Source organism: Garra rufa, chromosome 20 (genome assembly GCF_049309525.1).
Source record: "Garra rufa chromosome 20, GarRuf1.0, whole genome shotgun sequence".
In the NCBI taxonomy this organism is placed as follows: Eukaryota; Metazoa; Chordata; class Actinopteri; order Cypriniformes; family Cyprinidae; genus Garra; species Garra rufa.
Window position 1 is genome coordinate 18,819,303 of NC_133380.1, and position 26,935 is coordinate 18,846,237.

Consider the following 26,935-nt stretch of genomic DNA (forward strand, 5'->3'; position numbering starts at 1 on the left):
CCCACTGGCAGATTATGTTGCTTCAAAACAAGGCAATAGAAGGAAGTCATATACACCTAGGATGCATGGAGGGTGAGTAAATAATGGGTTAATTTTAATTTTTGGGTGAACTAAATCTTTAAGGGGGAAAAATAGAGCAGACACTGGACATGGATGATGCTTTCTAGAGTGCATGTGTGAAGCGCCTTTTTAATGCGGAAGTAAGCCTATGGGTGAGATTTCCGGTTCATTATCCGCTATAGGGAAACAACGACAAGAACAACAACGTGCAGTAAACGGTAAAACTGTTTGCACCACAAAACCAGTGTGTTCATAATTAAGATAATACATTAAAATAACATGCCAAAACACACTAATTTTAATTATCAAGCAGCAAAACAAGCTGTTTTGTACAGCTAAAAATAGCTTGACGCGATGAGACCGGAAGCCTGACCCATAAAATTTACAAATGGGCATGCCCGCTCTTACAGGACAAGGCTATGCATTTGACTGTATGCGTACAATAGCCTTGTCATGTGTAAAACAAAGTATACTTTGGGCTTTAGAAGTAGCTTCATTCCACCTGTCCTGTATATACAGTTTATATACAGTAAATATTTATTTACATACATTACATATATATTTGTGCGTTTGAATATCCAGACGAGTATGATCTTAGACTGACACTAAAGAAAAATAAACTCTCTTCTCTTTTTCTAAGAATTATTGATATTTTCCAACATTTCATGGTCAGTTTGCCAGGTCAAAATGTGCAAAGTGAAGATAAATGTGGTGCAGTTTAGCTGGTGCAAGAATGCTTAACTATTTTCATATTTCATATCAATCTGCCAGATCAGTAATTTATTGTTCTAGTAGTAGTAGACATCTTTTGAGCAATAAAAGATGGTTTTAAAATGTATGTACAGAATGAGAAAAAGCAACCTGCTGATATTTTGTTATTTTGGTTTGTTTTGAATAAATAATTAACTTCATCAACTCTGGGTTTCTGTTCTTCATGATGCATCTGTCTTTTATATTGGAAATTTCAAGAATGACATTTTTTCTCTGTTTGAACGCGATCAATTGGGACTCCCTGCTGAAAAGACCAACAGAGCTAGTCACGAGCGTGTGTTTTGGCTTCTGGTCTCAGCATGATTCTTAGGCTAGACCAACACCAGGCCAACACTGTGACCAAGATATCATTCTAAGTGGGTCTTTTCAGCAGAGCAAAAATTAATTGTGCGTCACTTACTCTGTGCTGTCTGTAAAACAGGACAGTTAAGAGCAGAAGTCCACCACACCCTAATGTCATTATGAATACTGTGCCAAAGGTGATGATTGTACTGCTGGATTGCTCTGTAGAAGAGTTCCTGTCTGTTTCTCTGTATCGATGAGTATAGTCCTTTGTCTCCTGCCTGTCATCTTGGGATATGCTGTCTGTGAAAACCAAAGGCATTTTTGATGAGTCATCACAGAATTAATAACACATGACTGAAGCGACCTTAAATGCATTCTTCCACTTGGGAAAATGTTTGACTGCTACTATTCAGGGTTAATTGAAATACAGCTTAAATACATTAGATAATAACTTGAAATAGAAACTAAAAATAAATTATGCCTAAATAGACAAAAGCACTAAAGTACTAAAATTAGAGTGAAAAATATAAAAATAAAGGCTAATTTAAAATCTAAAATAGTACATAAATAATACTTCAATAACACTGGTACTATCTGACTTTCTCACCTTTGCTGAGCTTTGCCTCATGAATGCTTCTCATGAAATTCCTTGGCACCCTCATCGGAGTTTGGGTGTGTGTTTGGAAATTTTTAGGAGGGCTGATTAAATGACCTGGCTGTTTAACAAGGGCGTTCAGACTTTCTGATGAATGCTCAGCTGCTTTCAAAGAAGACATAACTGTGGTTGTGACTGGTACAATGTGTTTACTCAGTTGAAGCATTTGGAAAGGCTTGTCTTTTATCTCTGTGCTCTTTATGTCTTTATATGTTGGCTCGGATATTGTAGTAACTGTGTTCTGTGATAATTTCACATAGGAACTGGATGGTCCTTCTTGGCTTTTGGAATCCAAAGACCTCTTGGCAAGTAAAAGCGGCGTGCTCTTTTCCACACCATCCTGTGTGCTTTCGCTTGTGCCTTTTTGATAGAAGCCAGAGGCTGTTGACTCAACTCTTGAGTCAGTTCTGCTTGGAAATACATCCTGGAGATGTGTAAATGAAGGGAAATGATTCAGTGATGGCATGTGGTCCATCTCGGAATTTGAAGTTTCTTCCTGAAATGCTGGAGTGCTACCAAAGAGGAAGTTTGATAAATCTCCTTGTGTTGGCCTCCTTGTTGCAGGCGACCCTAGAGCTAGTGTTTGGTGTTTGGTGACTGGGACAGCTGCCTTGAATTGTTTAGTTCTGTCATTGCCACCCTGCAAGGTTCCCACAGGTGAAAAGGATGATCTTCGTGGGGCTGGAGTAGATTTCAGGTAAATATTCCAATGGCTTGTGGATGCAGGTGTCCCAGATGATCCAATGCTCACGGTTGGACAAATGCAGGGGCATTCGGAGGCACCTAGAGGAAATGTAAAACAAATTAGGATGAAAAACACAAGTAAAGTAAGATTAGCTGGTGCTTTGCTAATCTTTTGCTAATGAAGTTAATTTTGAAAGTCTTTTATGCTCTATTACATTATCTTTCACTATCTTTTTTTGTGTGTGTGTTCTAGATGTTTGTGACTCTTTCTCTTTATGTTGTTATACCAGTAGGTAGAAAAAAGTGTCTTTATAAGTGAGTTAAAAGTAAACATAGAAAAGGTGCTATGGAGGTTTAATTTGGTGAGAAAGATAGGGAAACTTTAACACTCATAATGCCCTTGTCAGTGATACAAAAATGCAGATGTATGATTTACAGTTTTATCAAAAGCCCAAGAGCTGTCAAAAGCCTGTTGAATGATGCCAAATGACGCATTTTAAAAGATTTTTGCTGGCAAATAAATGGGTAGATCTGATTGCAGGTAAGATGAAGAAAGAATAAACGGTAGGTGCATTTCCATTACAGATTTGCGCAAAACTTTTGTGATATTTTATAAATGTACATAAAAAACTACTGTAAAATGACGGTGTTTCCATTAACCGATGTTATGCAACTAAAACAAGTCATCACGACCAATAGTGGTAGGTTTATGTATATAGCCACCGCACTAGTAATTATGTTTAATTGAATAAGACGTAGCCGTGTATTGCCACGTGTATCAAACAGCGCGGAAATAAACACAAGCATTGACTAGAGTGGCCACGATCAGCTTTGGTGGCTGTGTTGTAGCCACAGTGCACTGCAGATGTGTGCAGTGTAAATAAGGGGTTATTCAAGCATTAACAGCAAGGAAAGCCCCTTATACTTGAGAACGGCCATGAGGTTATAGTACTGTATGCGTACGTTAAAGAGTGATCATGTGACTTTTGCGCACACCAAGTGAGCTGTAAATGCGAAACACTGTTTCCATTCTAGTTTTGCAAAATATTCCTTTTTCGAATTTCCTTAAAAACCACGACCACCACCAGGGGTTATCCAAGCATTAATGGCAAGAAAAGCCTATTATACTTGTGAGCGTCCACGTTTGAGGTGTTTCTTGGAGGTTATAGTACATTAAAGAATGATCATGTGACTTTTACGTATGCCAACCCAGATAGCACACGCACGTCTGCAAGATGTCTGTTAAAGATCACTTCATCTGGAAAGCATCTGCTGTAAACAAACATCTGATAGACGTCTTTAAGATGTGAGTTTTAGATACATTCTAAATCATAAACATCTTATAGACATTTTCTAAACATCTGATAGGAAACATCCTGTAGATGTATTGTAGACGAGCAAACACTCTAAAAAATACATCTTGCAGATGTAAATGCAGACATCAAATAGACATCTCTGTGATGTATGTGTGCTATCAGGGAAATAAGCTGTAAATGCAGAAATAAAAACTGTTTCCATTCCAGTTTTAAGAAATATTCTTTTTTCGAATTGTCTGAAGAACCAGCTCATGTGAGCATCAAAACTTTTTAGCGAAAAAGTTTTTCCATTGGCCATATTTTCAATTCGCAATTCTTGGAGGTTATAGTACATTAAAGAATGATCATGTGACTTTTACGTATGCCTGCTGACCTGTAAATGCGGAAAAAGCAAAAATATTCCTTTTTCAGTTAGCCTGAAAAACCACTTCATGTAAGCGTAAAAACTAAACATTTTTTACAATATATGGAAGTTTTTGTGAAAGTAGCAGTGTTTCCATTACCCTTCAAATTGCGCAAATTGAAATTGTGAATTGAAAGTATGCCCCATCAACATTAAAGGTCCCATATTGTCAAAATCGAAATTTTTCATGATAACTGAGGTCTAGGGGTTATGTAACTACCATATGAGTTTCAAAACAGTCAATATAATATTCACAAAACAGTGAATATAAGAGACCACTGGCACGTCAACTTCAGCCTCTTTCACACAGCGATTCCGGTAAATACACGGATAATTTTTTCCATGGTTTGTTCCGGAATTGTTTAATTTGGTTCATTCACAGTTGTTTTCCGGAATCTGTGCGTGCTTTACACACAACCCATAAAGACATGTGACGTCTGGATGTGAGATGTAATGCGACGCATACGCTTCACGAAACTGAAACTAACCTGAACAAACTGTGCTTCAGCGCTGATAGTGCGGAGCTGGCTCTGCTCGATCACCGCTTCATTCCACTTTGCACATATTTTTTTGTTGTGAAGAGTCGCAGGGTAACGTGCATCACTACAACACTGCCTTTATGGTTCTGGCTTTTGTTCACACAGCGCTCGTTCCCGTAATTTTCCAGAATCAGCGCGCATTGTGAAAGGGGCTTTACTAAAGCAACAGTTATGTAGCTTACTGCATTCGGTGTTTGAAAAAGAAAAAACATTAATGATCATTCTGAAATATCCTGCTGAGTATCAGCAGGCTAGGCTCTCTCTATTGCTCTGAGCTCGCTTACAGCATACATGACCATAGTTACCTGTGATTGGCCTGGCTGTGCGTCACTCAGAAAACAACAGGGCAATCAGAAGAGAGGCTCATGAATATTAATTAGATGGGCCAAAATCGACCTGTTTTTGACAGAGCTCCTAAAAAAGGAGCTGTAAAAATATATTGAGATGGATTTTGGCACTTATACCGCAAATATATATTCTTAAGGACATCAACAACTAAAATAAACCTCCAGAAATGTGTACAATATGGGACCTTTAAATGGTTTTTCAGGCAATTTGAAAAAGGAATATTTTGCAAAACTGCAATGGAAAGTTTTTTCGCATTTACAGCTCACTTGGCGTAAGTGTCACAGGATCATTTTAATGTACTATAGCCTCCAAGGAACACCTCATATGTGGCCGCTCACAAGTTTAAGGGGCTTTCCTTGCCATTAATGCTTGAATAACTCCTTATTTACACTGCACACATCTGCTGCGACAGATACAGCCACCAGAACTGATAGTGGCCACTCTAGTAAATGCTTGTGTTTATACCAGCTGCACTGCGGCATGTTTCAGAAGCATCCTAGAACCGGCTCTCCGCACTGCCTTGATAAAGATACATGTCTATGTCTACTTCGATTAAAAATAAAATAACTTATCGCAAGAAGAAAAAGTTTTGGTCGCATAACATTGGTTAATGGAAACACTGTTATTTCGCAATCTTTTTTATCAACATTCATAAAATATTGCAGAAGTTTCGCGCAAATCTGTAAATCTGTAAATGCACCTATTACCATCTTTTCAGCGCAATTTAAATTTGCACAATTTGAAGGGTACTGGAAAGCATATAAAGCTAGTTAAAATTATCTTGTTTAACTTTTTGTTCAACTGTTGCATAAAAACTCTTGTACTACCTGCAGTCTGTCTGAAAGGTTCAGTGGTGGACTCTGGGTAATCTTCTGTGTACTCCTCCTCACAGTTCCAGTCCACAGGCTTGTTGCTCTGAGTCATTAGACCCATATACATGCGAATCACTTCCTCGGCTTTCTCCAACGCTGCCCTGGGCAAAGTCATGTGGGTCCTTACAAACTTCATTGGGCTATCCTGTAGGATGCAAAACATGTTTTTCCAGCATAATTAGGCTGAACCCTAACAACTGGAAAAGCAGGCGGTAGGCTACACGGGTCATTGTGAACTTATTTTAATGCAAACATTTTAATTCAAGCAGATCATTTAATAACATATCCATTGCCTTTTAAGATCAAATCAGTTTTGTAATTTATAAGGAAATGTTCCAAGATATATAAAAGTAGCTGTATGATATACACTGGTTTTCCCTGTGTGCATCGTGCCAAAGACAACAAACATCTGACTTTGTTTCTAAAATAGAGTAGACAAAGGCATATGATGCACTATGGCATGTGTGATTTATTCATCTGTGATTTAATTAGGACTGCAACGGGAAAGGTTTCCTCTGGACATGCTGTAGTAGAAAATATTTATGTGGCTGATACAGATTACATTATAAGCATGTGGTCTAATTAACTTTACACTGGCAGAGGTTAACTTAACACAATAATAATCACTCTTAAGTGCTTATTCCAAGAAATGCCCAGAATTCAATTTATAGTAAAACAATTTAACAATGCAATCCAACACTACAGCAAAAAACTCTTTTTTTTAATAAAGACCATTGACCATTGTTGCCAAAACCACTAGCTACTGTCCAAGACTCTTGGTTTCTTGTCTTTTTCCCCTTGAAACTTTATACATCTCAAATGTATGCATACAGCACAATGTCTGTAGCTCTAGCTCATTTCTTAAATAAAACTGTCAGCTTATTATCTGGTATATTGACCATTTCATCCATAACATTTATATGAGGCATTTCTAAGCAGCTTCATAAAGTAATTACTCTTTAATTTCTTGTTGTTCAGTTTACTTGTGTTTCAACTGTGGACATTTGAACACAATTACATTGAAATTTTCAGAAGTAAAAGGCAAAAATCTTCTTCCATAATCCTATAATAACTTATTTTATACACCCCTGCTCTCAAAGAGAATTAAGATGGACTTTGTTACCTCAATCTCCTCATTGATTGGAGGGATGCATCTCTGGGAGTAAATGTTGTAGATCAAGTTCTTCAGTGAAGTAGTATAACGATAATTGTCTGAGTCCTTTGCATATCTGAACTGGGTGTTGAGTAGCTCCAGTATGTGAGGGAATGCTGCTTTAACATAACACACAACACTCTGGAACACAAAAACATACGACAACCTCAATGAACATTTGATATTATCACACACATTGATGTAATATTGATGTAGGCTTTTTTTAATGTTATCATACACCGTGTTTCTTTAGACTACATTTTCAGAGTTTTTATTCCTATTATAATACAAGCTTTGCTTGCCATCTTCACGCTTCATATCAAACCTGCTTTGCTTGTGCTCCAGATGAATGCTGATGTCTCATATCTCTAAAGTAAGGCACATGTGGCCATCAGGACTTTTTCTTTCTTACAAATGAGGCAGGAAATGTTCACTGCATTCCCTAAAACAAATTGTCTTTACATGGTCTTCAACTGTCTTTACCTTAGAGCACTCTGCAGTGAATAGGTGCCATCAAAAGGTCCAAAAAGCTGATAAAAAATTCCCAGTGATCCACAAGTAATCCAGTCCATCAATTAATGTTTTTAGAAGAGAAAGGTTGCTTGTTTGTAAGAAACAAATCCAACATAAAGGCATTTTAAAACCTAAAAACATCAATTCTCACCAAAATACCGGTCCATGATTTTTAATGACGCTTCCTCAAGTGAAAAAGTCCATCCCTTATTATAGATGGACTCGCATTTTAGCCGAAAGCCGGTTTGATGTTAAAATCTTACTGAGGAATTTGTTTCTTATAAACACACAGCATTTCACAAGATGTTAATTAATGGACTGGAGTTGTGTTGTGGATTACTGTGATGTTTTTATAAGCAGTTTGGACTCTCATTCTGACGGCATCCATTCATGCTGAGAAACTCCACATCTGTTTTGAAGAAGAAACAAACTCTTCTACATCTTGGATGGTCTCAGGGTGAGCACATTTTCAGCACAGTTGTGGGTAAACTAATCATTTAATTTATTTAATTTGATTTCCTGCAAAGGCTTACCCTTCTATAGTGTTTGAGTGGAATGGAACTTTTTCTCCATATAAACTTTTAGTAGTTTCACACAAATAGCAGGGAAAGTCTCTGCAGGGATAAGTGACTTGGTCAAGTACACAATTACAGCAGAATTATTGCTCGCTTGCCTAGTTTGGGAGCCTGAAATCTTTAAATTGTCATTTCAACTGTTACCACTCCCTCACAGTCAGGGATTCAAGATGCATTCTTCAAATATAAAAGACATCTGGCCATATATGGCCAATTCCTGCTGTTTTAGGCATCCCAAAACACATCTGTGTCCAGAGCAGTCTTCAAGCTGTGATCTTTCAAACTCTTAAAATGACTGATGGCCTTGTAAATTTACGAAAGCACGTACGTTTCGACTCTTTCACTATTTTTGTTCTGCCAGTGGTCTCCTTCACTAAACATTTCCTCTTCACACTTCACACACATCATGCTGAGAATTTAAAAGCCTTTAAAAACAGACTCCCTTTGGCGTCAACAATCAGAAAAAATAGCTTAATTTGATTACATTTAATTCCTGGTGCTAAAGAATGTGAGGAACTTCAAATTTGATTATGTGAAAACTAGTGGTACATTTGCAAGAGCAAGGTTTTGTTTAAACCAAAAAATTATTATGGTTAGCTTCTTTATAAAAGTACTGACAAGCTGTACTACAGTTACTAATGTGAAAGATAAATGACAAGAAGACAAAAAGATCTTTATTTCTACTGACAACAAACTTCACTCGCTATTTCACAAATAAAAAATAAAATCGCCTTGGCCATGTTAAGAATCTGGAGCCCTGCATGATGCAATAGACTATTATGGGATAATCCACTGAGGCCCGTTCCAGAGAGGATTTACACAAATAAAGTAGGGGAGAGTGGGGTGAGTTGTACCAATTTTTACTCATAGTGACTTTATAGTGAAGCCATGAAAGTAATCCCTCCAATTTAAGCATGTACATATATTTCAGGATGTGGTGCATCCCTGGGAACAATAACTTTGGATCTGAAATAAACTGATTCAGAATTATAGCTTTCAGAAAAAAAGTGGTCTCGTGGCACAACTTGCCCCGGTGCGGGGTAAGTTGTGCCTTTGGGGAGAATACATTGGGGTAAATTGTGCCAGTGATTATTTAAGTTAAAAAGAGCATTTTAATATCATGAACAGTAATGCTACATAAAATCAAGACAAATTCAATACAAAATTGCTCATTTAAGGTTTATTTAGATATCGTTACCCTATTAAACTATTGGCATGTCATATTTTCTACTTTTTCGGAAAACACAAAAAAAATCAAATACACAATATATGATATTTGTGAATAATTAGAATGCTGTCTGTCAATTATGTAACATATAGGTAAGAAGTTACTTATGAACATTTCTGAACATCCCATTGTGACTTAGGTCACTTAAAAAACTGACAAACGGCAGGTAAATCAAACACTGATGAGGCACATTCATCTTTTCACACAGATTATCCCCTGTGGGTATGTAGGTCTAGATCAGGGGGGCCCAACCCTGTTCCTGGAGATCTACCATCCTACAAAGTTCAGCTCCAACTCTAATCAAACACCCCTGAACCAGCTAATTGATCTATTAGGTAGCATGTGATAATTACAGACAGCTGTGTTGGAGCAGGACTGGAACTAAAGTCTGCAGGTAGGTAGATCTCCAGGAACAGGGTTGGCCAGCCCTGGTTTAGATGGTCTAGATCTGGGGTGCGTTTCCCAAAAGCATCGTTAGCCAACTATGGTCGCAAGTTCCGTCGTTACCAACGTAGTTCAACTATTGGGTGTTTCCCGACACCATAGTTCAAACGAACATTCGCAAACAGCGTCGCAAACTACAGCTCTCGACCTGTGGTTAGAAGCATCGTTTCTTGTTAGTAAGACATGTGGGCTTAATAAAATATGTTCTTGGTCACAGTTTGCAAGCTAACACGCAGTACGGTCTATATCCTCAATTTTATCTAAATATAAATGCATTTTAATCTATGTATTTTTGTGCATCCTCTGTAAGCGTTGTTTATGAGTAGGGGTGAGCGGGGCACAACCTAACGCGGGGTTAATTGTAACACGTGGTTTAAATATTTCCACACATGCTAGCATAACCAAATTTACGGTGTTTACTAGTTGCCATAGCAACACTATGCAGAGAAAAAAAGAGCGCCAGAATTCAAAAGCCTTTTGAAGATATCGCTGAATATTTATTTTACCATAGTAAAAGTACATTTCTGGCTGAAGTAAACTTTTCATTTCAGTTTTTAATATTCATTTAAAATTAGACAAATCTGCTATTATTTTAATCTCCAATTTGTTATTTATCAGTTTAGATGGTTTATTAATGCTTCGCAAACCAGCAGAAGACACTAACCTGTTTTAAACTCCAGTCACGCAGATGGGGAAAGATGTAACACTGTGTTACAATATGCCCCGCTGTTATTAAACTATGCTATTCTGTGACATTAGCGGTGCAGTTTACACGATTTACTTCTAAGGATTTTGATAAGATACCTCAAGAAACAGGTGAATAAAGGCTGACAATCAATGTTTAATGTTCAGAAGTTATTATTTCAAGTAATGTAAAGCATTTTGGCTCGTTTATGTGTGTCGTGTTCTATGAGAGCTGTGTGTGGAGGAGTGGAGTGTTCTTTTGAATGTCTAAATGTGTTTCATCTATCTGTCCACATTGTTTTGAACTAGTGTACAGCTGTGTGTTGCGATCAAAGCCGTTTAAAGCATTGTTGCGATGTGTTCATTTTCAAACTCCAAAATTCGATTATTTTTTTTTTTAAACGCCATTACTTCATTTGAAAAAGTTAACACATGTATTTTACTGACAAAATATTTTAGTTTGTTGTGTATATTTATTTCATTCGATCAGATAACATTTTAAGCTGTCATATGGTCGTGTTACAACGTGCCCCTCAGATGTACCCCACCTAGGGGGCATGTTGTCACGTTTCACTTCCTTTCTTTTGAGGTAAATAACGAAAAACGTATGCACTGTAAATGTGAAACAAAGCGATATATTTGTACTAGACAAATGTGAAAATAATGTGGATAAATGTTGTACTCTGAACCCCAAGTGGATTTACATAAACCACGAAATTCAAAAAGTGTTAGGTTGTGCCCCGCTCTCCCCTAGTGCGCATGTGCACAAATGTCTGAGGGAACCCCGGAGTATGACGTAAGAGAGAACACGCGATGAATCAAACATCAAATAAAGCGAAATGACAGGGAACTTTAGGGAAAATTAGTAAATTAGTCATTAGGTGCCATGTTCAATATACCTGCATTTTTGAGATCCCTAATCAGTTAAATAGCAGAAGTTATTACTCGGTGACGTCATTAACAACGGCTCTAAGTTGTTGAACTAATGTGGTTCAAACGACAGAGATGCGACCATGTTCGGGAAACACTCGTGACTAGCTAGTTCGTTTCAACAACAATGCATCGTACTATGGAGGTTAACCAGTGAGTTATGTCGTTGTACGGGAAACGCACCCCTGGACTATTATTTAACATCCCACTGGCACAACTTAACCCTGGCCCTTTGGCACAAATTACCCCAGACGGACAATTTTGAAAGACTAGCATGATCCCGCAGTTTAGAGCTAACATTATGCTAACTGTATAGACTTACTGTGTAGCCCACTAAAGCACTAAAACATCTGTGAAATATTTTCAAATGTGTCTATAATTGTTCAGACGCAACAATCAAAAAACCTTGATCATATAAATTTTACTTTGAAAGGCAAAAAAACTGTTTTTTGAGCTAAAATGTGCTGAGCCCTCATGCCATGTGTCTCTCTTCTTTCAGGAATGTAAAAAGATGGCTCTTCAAAAGTATGTGGTCACATGACCAATTTCTTCTATGGTTTTCTAGAAACAAGGGGTGGAACCACTTCCCCCTTGCCACAAATCACCCCACTCTCCCCTACTTTTAAACAAGCGAACTAAATACAGACACAACATGATGGCAGCACTATACCCATGGTATGGATCAGCATGTGTGCAATTTATTAGTTCAACCTGAATGAGTAAAAAAGTCAAATAAAATCTGCAGCCTTTGTTACAAAGCAATTATAAAGCAATTAAACAAACAGTAATGATCTGCAGGACCCACATTAGAGCGAGAAGAAACAGCTGCACCTCAAGTACGTTTAGCGACCACAGCTAACAAAAGCCACAACTAAAGCACTATAAAAACATATAAATGTATTACTTAGATACACTGCTGTTTAAAGGTTTAGGGTGAGTAAGATTTTTAAAAGAAGTCTCTAGGCTCAAGGCTGCATTTATTCAATTAAAAAGCAGTATAACAGAAACATTGTGATTTAATTAGCAATGTCCTGAGCTGATCTCTGGGATCAGGAGGGGGCCGATTAAGCATTTCTTTAACCAGTGTTGGGCAGTAACATCGCTACAAGTAGTGATGCTACTAGCTTAACTACATTTCTCAGTAGCGTGGTGGTAGCGTTGCTGTTTTCTGAATCAAATAGCTTTTCAGTAACTAAGATATTTTGATCAAGTAGCGCGGTAGTGTCAACAAAAGCTACAAGCTATATATTTTTCTATACTTTAAGCTCAAATCATAAATATAACTGTTACGGATCACTGATCCTGGGTCAGTAAGCGGCGCCACCGCCACTAAACCTCTTGACACCATTGGCTCGTTAAACTGTCAGTCAAACCTTATTATTCCTCCCGCCTCTCTCGTGAATGAAGTGCGGTGCGCAGTTTGAAGCATCTCGTGTTTGCAGACTTGAGGTAAATAAAGAGGTATTGATTGAAAAGTACATGTTTTCTGTATTTATAATACAGCACAGTATTTATAAAGGCTATTTTTTTGCATTCGAGGAGATGAGAAAAGTGTGTCTTAGTTTAGCATTTGTTATCGACACAACCAAATTGCTTACGTGAAGCGCTGAATCTTTATATTTTAGCTAAATTTCAGAAAAAACTGAGCGCCCACATAGCAACAGAAAACAGCAATGTAAAACGTAGTATTAGAACTAGTGATGGGCGCCTTGATTTTAGTCTTTGAAGCAGGCTAGTGCTCTGGGAAGATCTCAAACCTGGAGTACGAGATGGGGAGTTGGTGGGTGTGGGTGTCAAATTCATGGAGAAAGGCAAAATGTTTCGGTCCGTTCTTAGCAAAAACAAACAAATTATAATAATCTTTGCTAATATTCTTGATACTTCAAACTGCTTTGGACTTGCAGTATCGAATTATGCCTTTACTATGACCAAAATGACAGAATATTCCATTCAGCTGTTTGATCGTGCCTGCGTCTTATTATGCGCACACTATCACTGCAGCATGTTCATTTGAAAAATAAAACACAGTCACCCAAAAGTTACACTAGTCAATTTAAATAGTGTGTATTACATGCAGTTCAGCGTGACAACCGGTCCTGTGGCACATTTTTGCTCATCATGATATTTTCCGTCGACGTGCATGAAGTACAAAGCTTACCCAATGCATAATAATTTCGCTTCAAATACATTGCAGAAATGGATCATTTGTATTTGTGGCAAGAGAGGTAGTCTACATAAGCCCAACTTTACTTTCAGTTTCGCATTTAATTTGTTTTGGATTGTTTAGGCAAATTTATTTATTTATTGATTTCATCATTGTTCTGTTCTGAATAAGGTTAAAGTTAAAGGATTTGTTGTGGAGTGAGGGAAATAATGTCAAAACATTATAACATTATGCTGTAGGCCTGTTTATTTCAGAATATAATAAAATGTGACTTCTAGGCCTAGCTGCTGTGACCTGTCGGTTTAATTTTTCCTCTCAAAGACTTACAATTTATGTTAATGTGTTTTACCTTCTGCAAACGAAAATAGCCGCTTGATTCGGTTATATATTCTTACTGTCAGTTAACAAATTTACAATAGAATTTAGCTTTGCTTCCCAGATAGTAACAGGGTCTGGGCCAAATCTGGCTTACATTTCACACTTGTCTTTTATTCACAGTCTTGACTGCAAATGTTTGTGATTTGTTTTATTTTTGTATTTGTTATGTACTATAGATTCTGACAATTAAAAAAAAACAGGCTCCTGTATTCATGAAATCAATCACTATCTTTGTTCAAAAATGGCAGTAAATTAAAGTGCTGTTTTTGTGTGTCATATTTTAGTAGCTATATACAGCAAATGTACAGCGCTTCCATTAGGCAATTTTTTACCCACCCATTCATATATAGACTTATGTTATTCAATAATATGTATAAAATTATTTTATTATTTTATTTTATTGTTTTCCCTGTTTTATTCGTTTAATATTCTGTTTTTTTTTGTTGTTGTTGTTTTTTCCAAGAAAGAATTCAACCCCCCAAAATATGAGATAAATCCAGCCCTGTACATGTGTCATGTATCTGGTCTTCCCTGTCAACATAAACTCTTGCACCACACTTCATGGACTTCATTCCCCATAAGCCACTGCACTAATCTCTGCATTCACCTGGCCCTTGTTTCTCACTGCTCTGATTAGTTCTCACAGCTGCACCTCATCACTCTGACTGCATTTAAGCCACTCACACACACAGCCACCTTGCGAAGTCTTATTGTTCCTATGGTCGTAATTCTAAGCGTGTTTCTCTGTGTTGGATTATCTGTGTATGACTCTGGACTGTGTACCCCGTTGACGATTCCTGCTTCCTGCCATTGCGACCATTGCCTGTCTATTGAACTGTTTCCCGGATTACCTTCGTTGTTCCTGTTTTCTGGTGATTATTCTTGCCTGTCGACACTTCTCAATAAAGCCTTGCAATTGGATCCGCACGTCTCTGACTCCTCCTTGTGACAACATGATACTGATTTTTGTTGCCAAATTGGTTTGGAAGAGTGGATGAATAAACAATTAAACTGAACTTGTATGCCTGTATGACTGACAATTTAATTGATCACTGAGAGAGCATTGACTTGGTATGATGTTGGTTGAATAGAAAAATAAAATGTTAAAAAATAGCTTAGATTTAGTGAACTACTTTTGCCATGATGCTGTAGCTTAGCTTGCTACATTACACCAAGGCTGTAGCTTTAGTGTAGTTAAGTTTCATTTAATGAAGAGTAACTGTTAGCTTAGCTCACTACATTTTCCAAGTAGCTTGCCCATGGTATTGGCATTCCAAAAGCCCAATGCTTATTTTACGTTGACCATCGTAGGTGGCAGTATGCGTCTTTAAGTAGGTTTCATGCTATCTATCCTTATCTCCTATCTTTTTTACTTTTTATTTTGCAGTTATTAACTGCATATATAAAGTTTATATCAATAGCCCTATATTCAGAACTGTGACCACACCGCACACAGTCTGTTCGCAATGTCTACTATTGTTTACATTGGGGCACAAAAAAAAAAATATCAGGACAGCTCTTGTTTTATGTATTTTAAAATATAGTTTACTCCTGTGGTGGCAAAACTGAATTTTCAGTTTTTACTCTAGTCTTCAGTGTCACATGATCTTTAAGACATTCTAATATGCTGATTTTGTACTCAAAAAACATTTCTTATTATTATCAATGTTGAAAACTGTTGTTGTGCTTTTTTTTGTGTGGAAAACACAGATTCTAACCCTTTAATTGACGGTTTATATAAGAACTGTGCTGCTGAGTAGTTTGTGATTGTAACTCTGTGTAGCTTTGTTTTTCCTATATCTTACTATCACTCTCTGTTGTTTAAAAGGCTACATTTAACTTGATTCTCACCATATTTCCAATATTATCTGTCAAACTAATTTGACATCATTCTCTTTAATCTAAACAACCGCTAATGCAGCAATTAGTATTCCATTAGTCTGTTAGCTTGTCATTCTGCCTACCATTTATTTTCTGTCTTTTAAGTTCATCAAACAACTGTGGTAATTCGGAATCAACAATCATGATCAGTCATGGCTTCTTCTCCTGTTATTGTCACCTGATGAGGGATTCACATGTGATGAATGCAGGAAAATAGTTAGGCTGGCAAAGAGTGATTCAGAACCAAAGACACGCATTCCAAACTTTAATTGAGGACAGTAAGAATGTGAGAAATTATGCTGCGTTCCAGACAAGGTCAGCAGAAGGAACATCCAAGCTGAAATGCCCCACGTCCAACTTCAGTGAGTTCCAGTCAATCACACGTCATGTTAACATATTTCTGTAAATTGTGGCAAAAACAGAAAAAAAAAATGTGTGCCTTTAATTTTGGAAACAGCTGATGATTTCAGCCGCAGCTTCAGCGCACATAATTTGTGTTGGATTCTAGAGAAATCTTCACACTTGTCATGTTTAGTTAGATTTAAACGAACTTTGGTGCGATTGCTCTGTGTGTGTACTCTTTAGAGTAAGTGTGAACGCTGCCTTCCAAACCTCAGTGTGCACCAAACAAGAGGACCGAGCCCCTTCTTTTTAGCAGTCTCGGTCCGCTTGTTTGGTGTGCACAGGGTTACAAACTCCAAACGAACTCTGTTATGGTTCAAATAAAAAATGAATGCAACACAGACCAAATACTTCTAAACTAAGCAAAAACAGGAAGTGAAGACAAGATGCGACAGTGTGCGACATGATTTCACGAAGGGTGTATTAAAAACAAAATGAGCAGAGGGCAAATGTGGAGCGTCGAGGAGGTAAAGCGCCTTTTATGAGCTCTTTGTGAGTTTGCAAGTGATGAACTGAAGCGGAGCTAAGCAAACCGATCAGTAATTGGATACACCCACAGTGCCGCATTAAGTCACACACCTTTTACTTTTGTTTGGAGTGTTTAGTGAGTTCTGTCACGAAATACACGTCATTGAACCCGACCAATCAGGTTGTGAAAGTTTCACTATGTCTTTAGGTTCGGTATCTTTAGGTTCGCTGTCTAAAATGCCAGTGTGAGCACATTACACTGAATGGCAGTGTAAGTGAACCCGGACCACATGAAACAAACAAACAAACAAACCGAAATACAGGTATAAACACCCTACAAGCGAATTTTGTCAATTTTTTGGAGCACACTACCTTACAGATAACCTTAAGGCTAACATATTCATACTAAAAGCCAGAAAACTTCAATTTTGATTTCATGGGGAATTTAAGACCCTTTCACACCAAAAGTAAAATTACTAAACCTCAGCCTGAAACCTCAGTGCCTCACTCCCAATTTCTCTCAACACGGGATGAGAGATGGGAACAAATATATAAATGGGAATGGGAACACAAAGTAACTACCGTTACTTATTTGAAAAAGTAACTTCAGATTCCGACAGGCCAAAAGTCTCTTTAAATAGGCCTTCATAGCTGTTTATTTATTTTCCTCAGGAGGATGCTGTAGTAATCTCAATCCTCAATACTACAGTTGAGCTGCTGAGAGACATGACCACATAATAATGACCTCCTGGATCATTTCCCTGTGGAAAATTGAGCTTCTGCTCGTACAAACTGTACAGTCATGTTCCAAAACTTCAGGGAGGTCTAGTGCAACTGCAACGGCTGTCATGAAAAACAGGGTCACAATATAAAAGTAACCATACTTGCACCTACTTAAATATGTATTTAGTTATATGCTAATATTATGACTGTTAAACTGCTTAAACATTTTTGCATCACATGGTTTTGCTGTGTCCCTGGCTGAAAACATGATATTCTGGAACATCTGTTTCAGATCAATGTCGGATTTTGTGGCATGGTAGGAAGATCTATCATACCAGAATGTCCGCGATCATATCAGGATCTTTCATATAATGTTCATATCTGTTGAAATACCCAGAGGAAAGCTGGGTAATCCATATCAGCCATTACGTACATGAAAAAAGTGAAAATGTGCATACCAGGTTCTGACGTTCGGTAAAGGTGTAGGTTATTGAACAACCATTTTGCAGCTGGTTCTTAATCTGCAAAGGAAAGCATTCAGTGTGAAAATCAGTGTTCGCTATATGTTTAGAGCATATTTATCAACATCGGAATCCATTTTAATAGGAACTTTTTTTAAAGGTCAGGTTTTCCTATTAGAAGGCATTTATACTATCTGCACTATTTAATGTGCCACTTTTCATTTAGAAAGGTTTAATACCAAAGTACTTGTAAATTCAGTATTAAATTTCACTAGCACTCCACGTATCCAAATCACTTGTGCATGAGTGATCATTACAGACAGCTGTGGTTTGCTGTGGGATTTTATAATAAACGAAGCATAATAATTCCTTTACCATGTAATTTTAAAATACAAGTACATTTTGTACAGACCACAGGATGAGTTACTGACAGTAAAAGCAGTTTATCTTACCAGACGTCTTAAATTAAAGAGATGGTCCTGGGTGACTGAGTGCTTACATGGACCTGGCACACCAGCATACACCAAATGAAAGCACAGGATAAGGAAGAAGCACAGATGCCTTACCTACAATCACAAAATGATTATGAGTTTTGTTTTGCAAAATCACAACTGCACAGATAATGTTGATTTTATTGATTGATTGGTTGATTTAATTTTATTGCAATTTTGGCAGATTTTAGATTAAGTCATCTCTTTTTTTAAGGTCATTTACTTATAACAATTTTTTTCTTGAATAGTTTTTGAATAGTTATTGCAATTTTGGCAGATTTTAAAGGGGCCATAAATTGTCTTTTTTATTTTGTTCTTTTCTTGAGGTCACCTTATAATGTTATTAAGATTTTTACACCAAAACATCACAATTTAGAAGTAATAGGCTGCTTTTTAACCCCCCATGTTTAGAACGCTCTGTATGAATAAGTGTGCCGGATTGTAGACTCAGAAGTAAACACACAATTCAATGATTGGCTATCGGTTGTGGATATTGTACAGCTTACATTCTTCTCTGCTGGGTCATATCAAATCAACTAAATTTCAGAACATCCTCGTCTCAGTTTATGATTTTGTTAATATTTTTTCAGTGTAAAGACAAACATATATAGTGATGAAAGCCAAAAATGTTAAATGTCACAGATATATATTTTACTGAGTAATACACTATTTTGTAGAGGGGGTCAAAGTGATAATTTTCACCTAATATTTGGAGCCAAATTACAGGGGTGTAAAAATTACTTTTGAAAGCTGACAGCATTGCTATTTTATTTTTATACAGAGATTGGTAGATCTATTAGTAAAATTTGTTGACTTTAACTATCTTTGTTGCAATATAAGCCAACTGTGACACTGCAAAAATGGCAAAAAAAAAAAAAAGCACTTGTGTTTTTTGCCTTAAGTTTTGATGCCTGTAACTTCAGAAGTATTACAGATCTCTTAATATCCTTTTAGATTTTGATTCTTAACAAACTTTCCTTTTGGTAACTTCATTTTAAAGGCCCTCGATGGTTCAGTCCCAGAGATAAGGTCTTATTGTGGCTCCATGAGTAAATTGGTAAATTGTACACATGTTCAGTGGTCAAAAACCAAATGTGGGTCATTTCACAAATGCATAGAACATACCTGTCTGAGTGCTATAAATTTTCTTTTTCCGCAGTTTGCATGCTTGTTACTCTAAAAGTTTTCAAGATATTTGAATACACTTCTAGATTCTCATTCTCAATAAACTTTCCTTTTGAAATCTGAATTTTATTAAGGCCTCATATAGTTCATTCCCATAGATATGGGATTTCAAAGCAGCTCATTGTTCAAATTGTTGAACTTTACTCGTTTTCAGTGTTTAAAAAACTAAATATGGTTCACTTTTACCCCCTCTAGGGGGTACCGCCCGTTACTTTTGGGGCTCCCCCCTATGAGCAGTTGTCGGCCGCGGCATCGGAGGGAGAGCCAGACCACTCTGGGGAGGATGACGGCACACTGTCGGTCAGTGGTGCCGGATACCGACCCGGAGATTATGGCTATGCTTGCCCATGCCGCCGAGAGGGTAGGGCTTGAATGGAATCCTCCATCGCGTCCCGAGCCCTCCCGGCTGGATGATTGGTATCTCGGGGTGGCCCGCGCTGGTTCTCAGATGGTGACAGCACCACTCCCTCCCCCGGAGGAGTGCCGAGCGGAGAATCTTTTGTTTGTTTTTTCTGGTACCCAAATACTCGACAAAAGAGCAAATCTCTATCTCTGGGTCCCCACAGGGGGCTGCTCACACAGAAACACATCTTCAGATGTGTTCGTCCCCAAGATTGGTTTGGAGTGATCGACCTGAAGGACGCGTACTTCACGTTTCAATCCTTCCGCGCCACAGACCCTTTCTGCGGTTCGCGTTCCGTGTCATCACGAAAGTCGTGGAGGCAGCCCTTGTTCCTCTCAGAGAACAGGGCATTCACATTCTCAACTACCTCGACGACTGGCTTATTCTAGCACAGTCTTGGGACCTGCTATGCGAACACAGGGATTTGGTGCTCACACACCTCAGCCGGTTGGGCCTTCGGGTCAACTGGGAAAAGAGCAAACTCACTCCAACACAGAGGATCTCTTTTCTCGGTATGGAACTGGACTGGGTCAACCAGACAGCACGCCTCACGCAGGAACGTGCTCAGTCGGTCTTGAAATGCCTGGATACACTCAAGAGCAGGATGGCGGTCCCACTGAGACAGTTTCAGAGGATCCTGGGGCATATGGCAGCAGCAGCGGCAGTTACACCGCTAGGGCTGCTCCATATGAGACCGCTTCAATACTGGCTTCATGGCAGAGTCCCGAGGAGAGCTTGGCTATGCGGTTCTTACCGGGTTCATATTACACCGGCTTGCCGCCAGACCTTCATCCCGTGGTCAGACATCTCATTCCTATGGGCAGGAGTACCCATGGAACAGGTCTCCAGGCATGCTGTGGTACACACGGATGCCTCCACCACCGGTTGGGGGGCCACGTACGACGGACAGGCAGTTTCAGGGGTTTGGACGGGCCCCCAGCTAACTTGGCACATCAACTGCCTCGAGTTGCTTGCAGTACGTCTTGCCCTGCTCCGACTCAAGGGGCGCTTACGAGGCAAGCACGTGCTGGTCCGTACGGACAACATTGCGACCATTGGGTACATCAACCGGCAAGGCAGTCTACGCTCCCGTCGCATATCGCAACTCGCCCGTCATCTCCTCCTGTGGAGTCAGAAGCATCTGAGGTCGCTTCGTGCCATTCACATTTCCGGGTTGCTCAACCGTGCGGCCGACGAGCTCTCACGAGCTGCGCTTTCCGGAGAGTGGAGACTCCACCCCCAGTCGGTTCAGCTGATTTGGAGACGCTTCGGCGAGGCTCAGGTAGACCTGTTCGCCTCCCCGGAGATGTCCCACTGCCAGTTCTTCTTCTCCCTGACCGAAGGAACACTCGGCACGGACGCACTGGCATGCAGCTGGCTGCGGGGCCTTCGCAAATATGCGTTCCCCCCAGTGAGCCTTCTCGCACAGACACTGTGCAAGATCAGGGAGGACGAGGAGCAGGTCCTTTTGGTAGCCCCTTACAGGCCCACTCGGACCTGGTTCCCCGAACTTATGCTCCTCGCGACAGCCCCTCCCTGGCAAATTCCTCTGAGGAAGGATCTTCTGACTCAGAGACGGGGCACCCTATGGCATCCGCGTCCAGACCTCGGGAAATTACATGTCTGGTCCCTGGACGGGATGGGGAGGTTATAAGTGACCTACCCCAAGGGGCAGTTGACACTATTACTTTGGCGCGAGCGCAGTCTACGAGACATCCCTACGCCCTAAAATGGAACCTGTTCGTTGGTTGGTGTTCCTCTCATAGAGAGGACCCCCGAAGATTCTCGATCAGAGCCGTGCTTTCCTTTTCCTTTTTGCTGTCCCCCTCAACCCTCAAAGTCTATGTGGCTGCTATTTCTGCTAACCACAACCTCATAGAAGGATGGTCGGTAGGGAAGCACGACCTGGTCACCAGGTTTCTTAGGGGCACCAGAAGGTTAAATCCTACTAGGCCCCCCTCTGTGCCCTCTTGGGACCTGTCTCTAGTGCTCTCAGCGCTACAGCAGGCTCCCTTTTAGTCTTTGCACTTAGTCGAGCTGAAGTTTCTTTCAATGAAAACTCTGCTCCTGCTTGCATTGGCTTCCATCAAGAGGGTAGGAGACCTGCACTCATTTTCAGTCAACGATTAGTGCCTAGAGTTTGGCCCGGCAGATTCCCAGGTAACACTGAGGCCCCGGCCTGGTTATGTGCCCAAGGTTCCCACTACTCCCTTCAGGGACCAAGTGGTGAGCCTGCAAGCAAACAGGTAGAGGCACAGAGAGGCCTCGGGTCGGCTTGCTATACAGCTCCAGAGTAACCAGAGTAACCTGAGAGTAACTCTGTCGAGTTCCTCCGCTGAGCTTGACAGCCGACGTAGCGGAACGTCAGGCGTCAGGCCCTCACTCAATGAATCGTTCAGAACCGGTAGAGGGCTAGGCTCCACGTAGAGACTTAATTGCATCTCTTACGATTTTCCACAATGCTCCCTAGAGGCTGTGTATTTCCCCGGTAGGCCTTCTACCAGTATATGAGGGTTCAACCACCTCCAATCTTCCATATTTCCTGAATTGAGTTATATGTGTATTGCTCCGAACCTCCTATTGGAAGGACGTGAGCTCCGCATACGCCCAGTGCTCCAGCCTCATTGAAATGGGTGGTGCTATGTTATACGGTGACTGGTTCTCCTTGATGCGAGCCCTGGCCGAAGCCAGTAAAGGGGCCCAGAGACCGACTGATAGGGAACGTCTCGGTTACGTATTGTAACCCTCGTTCCCTAAAGGAGGGAACGGAGACGTTGTACGGCCGGGCCCGTCCCGGCTCCTCAGCGAAATCTTGTCTATGCATGTTCACGCTGTGATCAGCTGCAGCTGGCTGCAATCATGCATGCCAATGTTCATTGGCTCGTTAGTATACACACGAAGTAGATTGGTCTCTCTAGGCGAGATCCCAATTCTTCGGTCTCGACAAGACGTCTCCATTCCCTCCTTCAGGGAACGAGGGTTACAATACGTAACCGAGACATTATGGCACTCAGGTAAATTCTGATAGAACATTTCTAGTACATTTCTAGTTATAACACAATTTGTTCTTTAGATATTTCTCTCTAAAAGAAAAAAGTGTCAGACAAACACAAAGTGACCCAAATTTGGTTTTTGACCACTGAAATTGTGTACCATTTACAAATTTACTCATGGAGCTGCATTAGTTTTCCATATCTCGGGGAATGCACCATTGAGGGCCTTTAAAACAAAGATACCAAATGGAAAGTTTGTTAAGAACAAGAATCTATAAGGGTATTAAGATTTCATAAATTCTTCTTGAGTTACAGACATGAAAACTTGAGGCAAAAAACCCAAGAAGTGCTTTTTACAATTTTTGAAGTGTCACCATTGGCATATAATGAAATAAAAATTGCTAAAATCAACAGATTTTACTAATAGACCTACCAATCTCTGTGTAAAAATAAAACAATGATGCTGCCAGCTTTCTTAAGTAATTTTTACACCCCTGTAATTTGGCTCCATATCTTAGGTGAAAATTGTAATTTTAACCCCCCTCTACAAAATAGTAATTAATCAGTAAATATACATCTGTGACATTTAATATTTTGGCTTTTATAATTGTATATGTTTGTCTTTCTATGGAAAAAATAGGAACAAAATTTAAGCTGAGTTCACACAGAATGACCCTGCTGTGATTTAGGTAAAAAAACGCATACATATCAAATGATCTGTAATAACAGAGAAAGCAATAATGACCGCATAATAAAAACAGTTACTCACACTTGTGTGGTGCGACATTAATGTCAAATTCATTATAGCGTCGTCTTTTAGTTTTAGTCTTTCTGAAAATCCCATGTCGAATTGTTCCTTGTTTCTAAGCAAATCCGCATTAAAATGAAGTGAAGAAAAGAGCCAGTTCTTACTGACGTGGTCTGGAACTTTATTTAAATTAAATTTCAAAAAAGGAGGGGAGAGAGGGAAAAAGAAAAAAAGAGGAGAGGAGGGAAGGGAAGGGAGGAAAAAAAAATTATACTTTGAACTTTACATATATTCAATTGGAAAAAAAACTAGCAATGGATACATGCTGGATTTATATAATATATTATTACCATTACTACTACTGTTATTATTATTACTTATTTATAATAACTCTTTCTTACATGTATTGGAAGATGGGGGAGTATTGTTATTCAACACATTGCATGTATGTCCATTTGTTTGTCATTTGGTTTGTTTGTTGTTTATAAATTATATTGTCTTTTGTTATGTTTATTGTCAATAAAAAAAAAATAATAATAATAATAATAAATTCAATTTCATCCAATGCAAAGATTGCTTTTTCCACATCTTGGCACTGCACAATGTCTTGATTTATTCGGAGTGATCTTTATATTTTGGGTTCTGCGTAGATTTGCATTCACCTCTTGTTATTTACACTACATGCGCCAATCGGTGGGCGGGGCTAAACAGGCAGTGATACAGCCACACTATTACATCATAGAGTGGCATATTTCACATCTTGTCGTTTTGACAGTCCTTTTTTAGACTAACGAGAAAGTTTAGAGTTCTCAAACTTACAGGATGTTTTTAAAGTACAATGGCCTCTTATATGTCAAAATATCAAAGAAATTTAGTTTTTTTAGTTCATGACCCTCTTTAAGATACACATAATTATTCACATAATCAATAAAACTACCAATATGACTGGTCATAAGTAATGTTGTTAACCAAATTCACATTGTATGTGGTCTGCTGTAGAATTTCACATTTATTTCAATTCACTTGCATTTATTTGTAAATATTTGTGTAATTTACTAGCAAAATTAAGAAAATATAACATAAAAAGCTTGATTTCATTATTATTTTCCAACTAACATGCAACTTAACTAACATGCAACTTAAGTAGCTTTAACCATATGGAACATATCCAAAGCTACTTAACATTTATTAACAACAGTTGCAATTCCCCTGGAGCAACCTGATCTTAGGGGGGAAGATGTTGATGGAAAAGGAATGTAACCTCAGTAACTCCCCAATCCTTAAATCAATCCAACCTGGTTTAACCTGTTTAGAATTCATAGTCCTTAGATTCTAGATCCCCTTAACTACGCAACACCGTTTTTGCAACACAACAGGGATTTATCATTTAATGCTATATAGTACACTTAATAAAGTCATAATGTTGGGTTAAGTACTGCCTTACCTCTCAGCACATAAGCCAATTTCATAAGTCTGTAGTGTGAAAAGCCACTGAAACTATAAAACTGTGTTTATGATGTGGACCAAATCATTAAAACAAGTAATAGATGTCATCCAAAGCCTTCTCCACAGGAGAGCTGAAACTCATAGTTGTGTTCATAGTTGTGTGATGCTTCTCAACCTCTTAAAGTTTGATAAAAGCCAGACCGCATGTTAGCGTCTTGACAGCATCTTATAAGCTTCTTCAGCTCTGAGGCAACAACAACAACCAAAAAAAAAAAAGCTCAACAAGGCACATTTATGGCACACTTAGCTTTATAGTATAGGGTGACAAGCAAATTTGGCTTGTCAAATTTAACTAGGCAATGAATTTAATATTTACCCTGGAAATTTAAAAAGCAGTTCAGACAGCCTGTTGCTATTTAATAGTTTTCATCTGTAAACACTGATTAAAGTCAATCAAAGTAAATCAAAGATTAATAAAGGAGTAAATTTGACAATAATAATAATAATAACAATATTGCAGTTTTTCTACATTAGACCATAATATTTATTCAGTGTGCTACTTGTTGTGGTAATATCTATAGTGATAGATACATATCAAATATATATATATATATATATGAGGTAGTTGGCAATTAAAAAATATACTAATAAACATCATTCAGGGTGTCATATCATATTATTCATAAATAATATATTAATAAATATGTGTTATTAGTCCCCTGCAAATACCTGTACTAATTTCAGTGATGAAATATGCTACTGAATTATATACATCAAGGTGTTGAAAATCAATCAATTAATCAATCAGTTATTTTTTGCAGGGTGTTGAAATTGAATAAAAATACAAATAAATATATAATTCAGGGTGTTATATCATATCATTGATATATAAATATGTGAATAAACAAACATCCTAATAAACATATCATCCAAATTTATAATGAGAAAACATTTATGTTATTAAACAAGACCAAAAAGTGCAATATCGTAATGCGAAAAAAAAAAAAAAAAAGATTTATTTATTGATTTATTTCAAAGCAATAAAACAGCTTCAATAACACTACTGTTTAAAATTGAAATTTAAAAACTGAAATAGTCTTTTCTTCAATATGTCTGGGAAGTCCTGGGGTATTTAGCCAAAAAAGCATGTAATGATAACAGGTAAGAACAAAAACCCTGTAAAGTGATTTTTTTCTATGACCTTATCTTAAATAGCTGAATGAAAACACTTGTGTATAAAAGACCAAATAAAAAATAACACGGAATATATGTGGATATAGCACCTTAACAAACAACAATTATATAGCCAGAATAATTAATTTTTTACTCAGCAGTTGCCTAAAACGAGCAATTAAAAGCTGAAGCTATGAAACTGAAGCAATGAAATTTGACAAACTTCTGCACTTTCCAAATCTCACAAAATTAGCCCCGGTTGTTTAATGGTTTGGCATTCTCACATTGAAATAGTGTGATGGCCATAAATCAAGAAATAAAAGTCTATGGGAAAAGGTTCAACAAGAAAGGAAAACAATGTTCTCAAGTTTCACAAGAGGGAGATCAAATTAAGGTTCCTCAGAGATCGTATCTGACATTAAACAAACCTCATTATACACATCAATCTAACGCAATCTATTAATCGCGCAGAAGCAGAAATTAAAACAAGCAACAAGCATATGTCAACGGATAGCAGCAGACTTACCTTGGCTTTGTGGGCTGTTATGTGTGTGTTCAT

General features: G+C 38.4%; 1 protein-coding gene across 1 annotated transcript; it reads right to left on the reverse strand.

Annotated features, from left to right (window-relative positions):
• Nucleotides 1-325: 325 nt before the first annotated feature.
• Nucleotides 326-26,935, reverse strand: csf1a (colony stimulating factor 1a (macrophage)). The gene is made up of 7 exons (XM_073826286.1): nt 26,903-26,935; nt 18,390-18,503; nt 17,935-17,997; nt 7,057-7,227; nt 5,889-6,078; nt 1,724-2,554; nt 326-1,416 (listed from the first exon to the last, which is right to left on the reverse strand). The coding sequence occupies exons 1-7, from the start codon at nt 26,933-26,935 to the stop codon at nt 1,184-1,186; spliced, it is 1,635 nt and encodes a 544-aa protein (XP_073682387.1). The 3' UTR covers nt 326-1,183.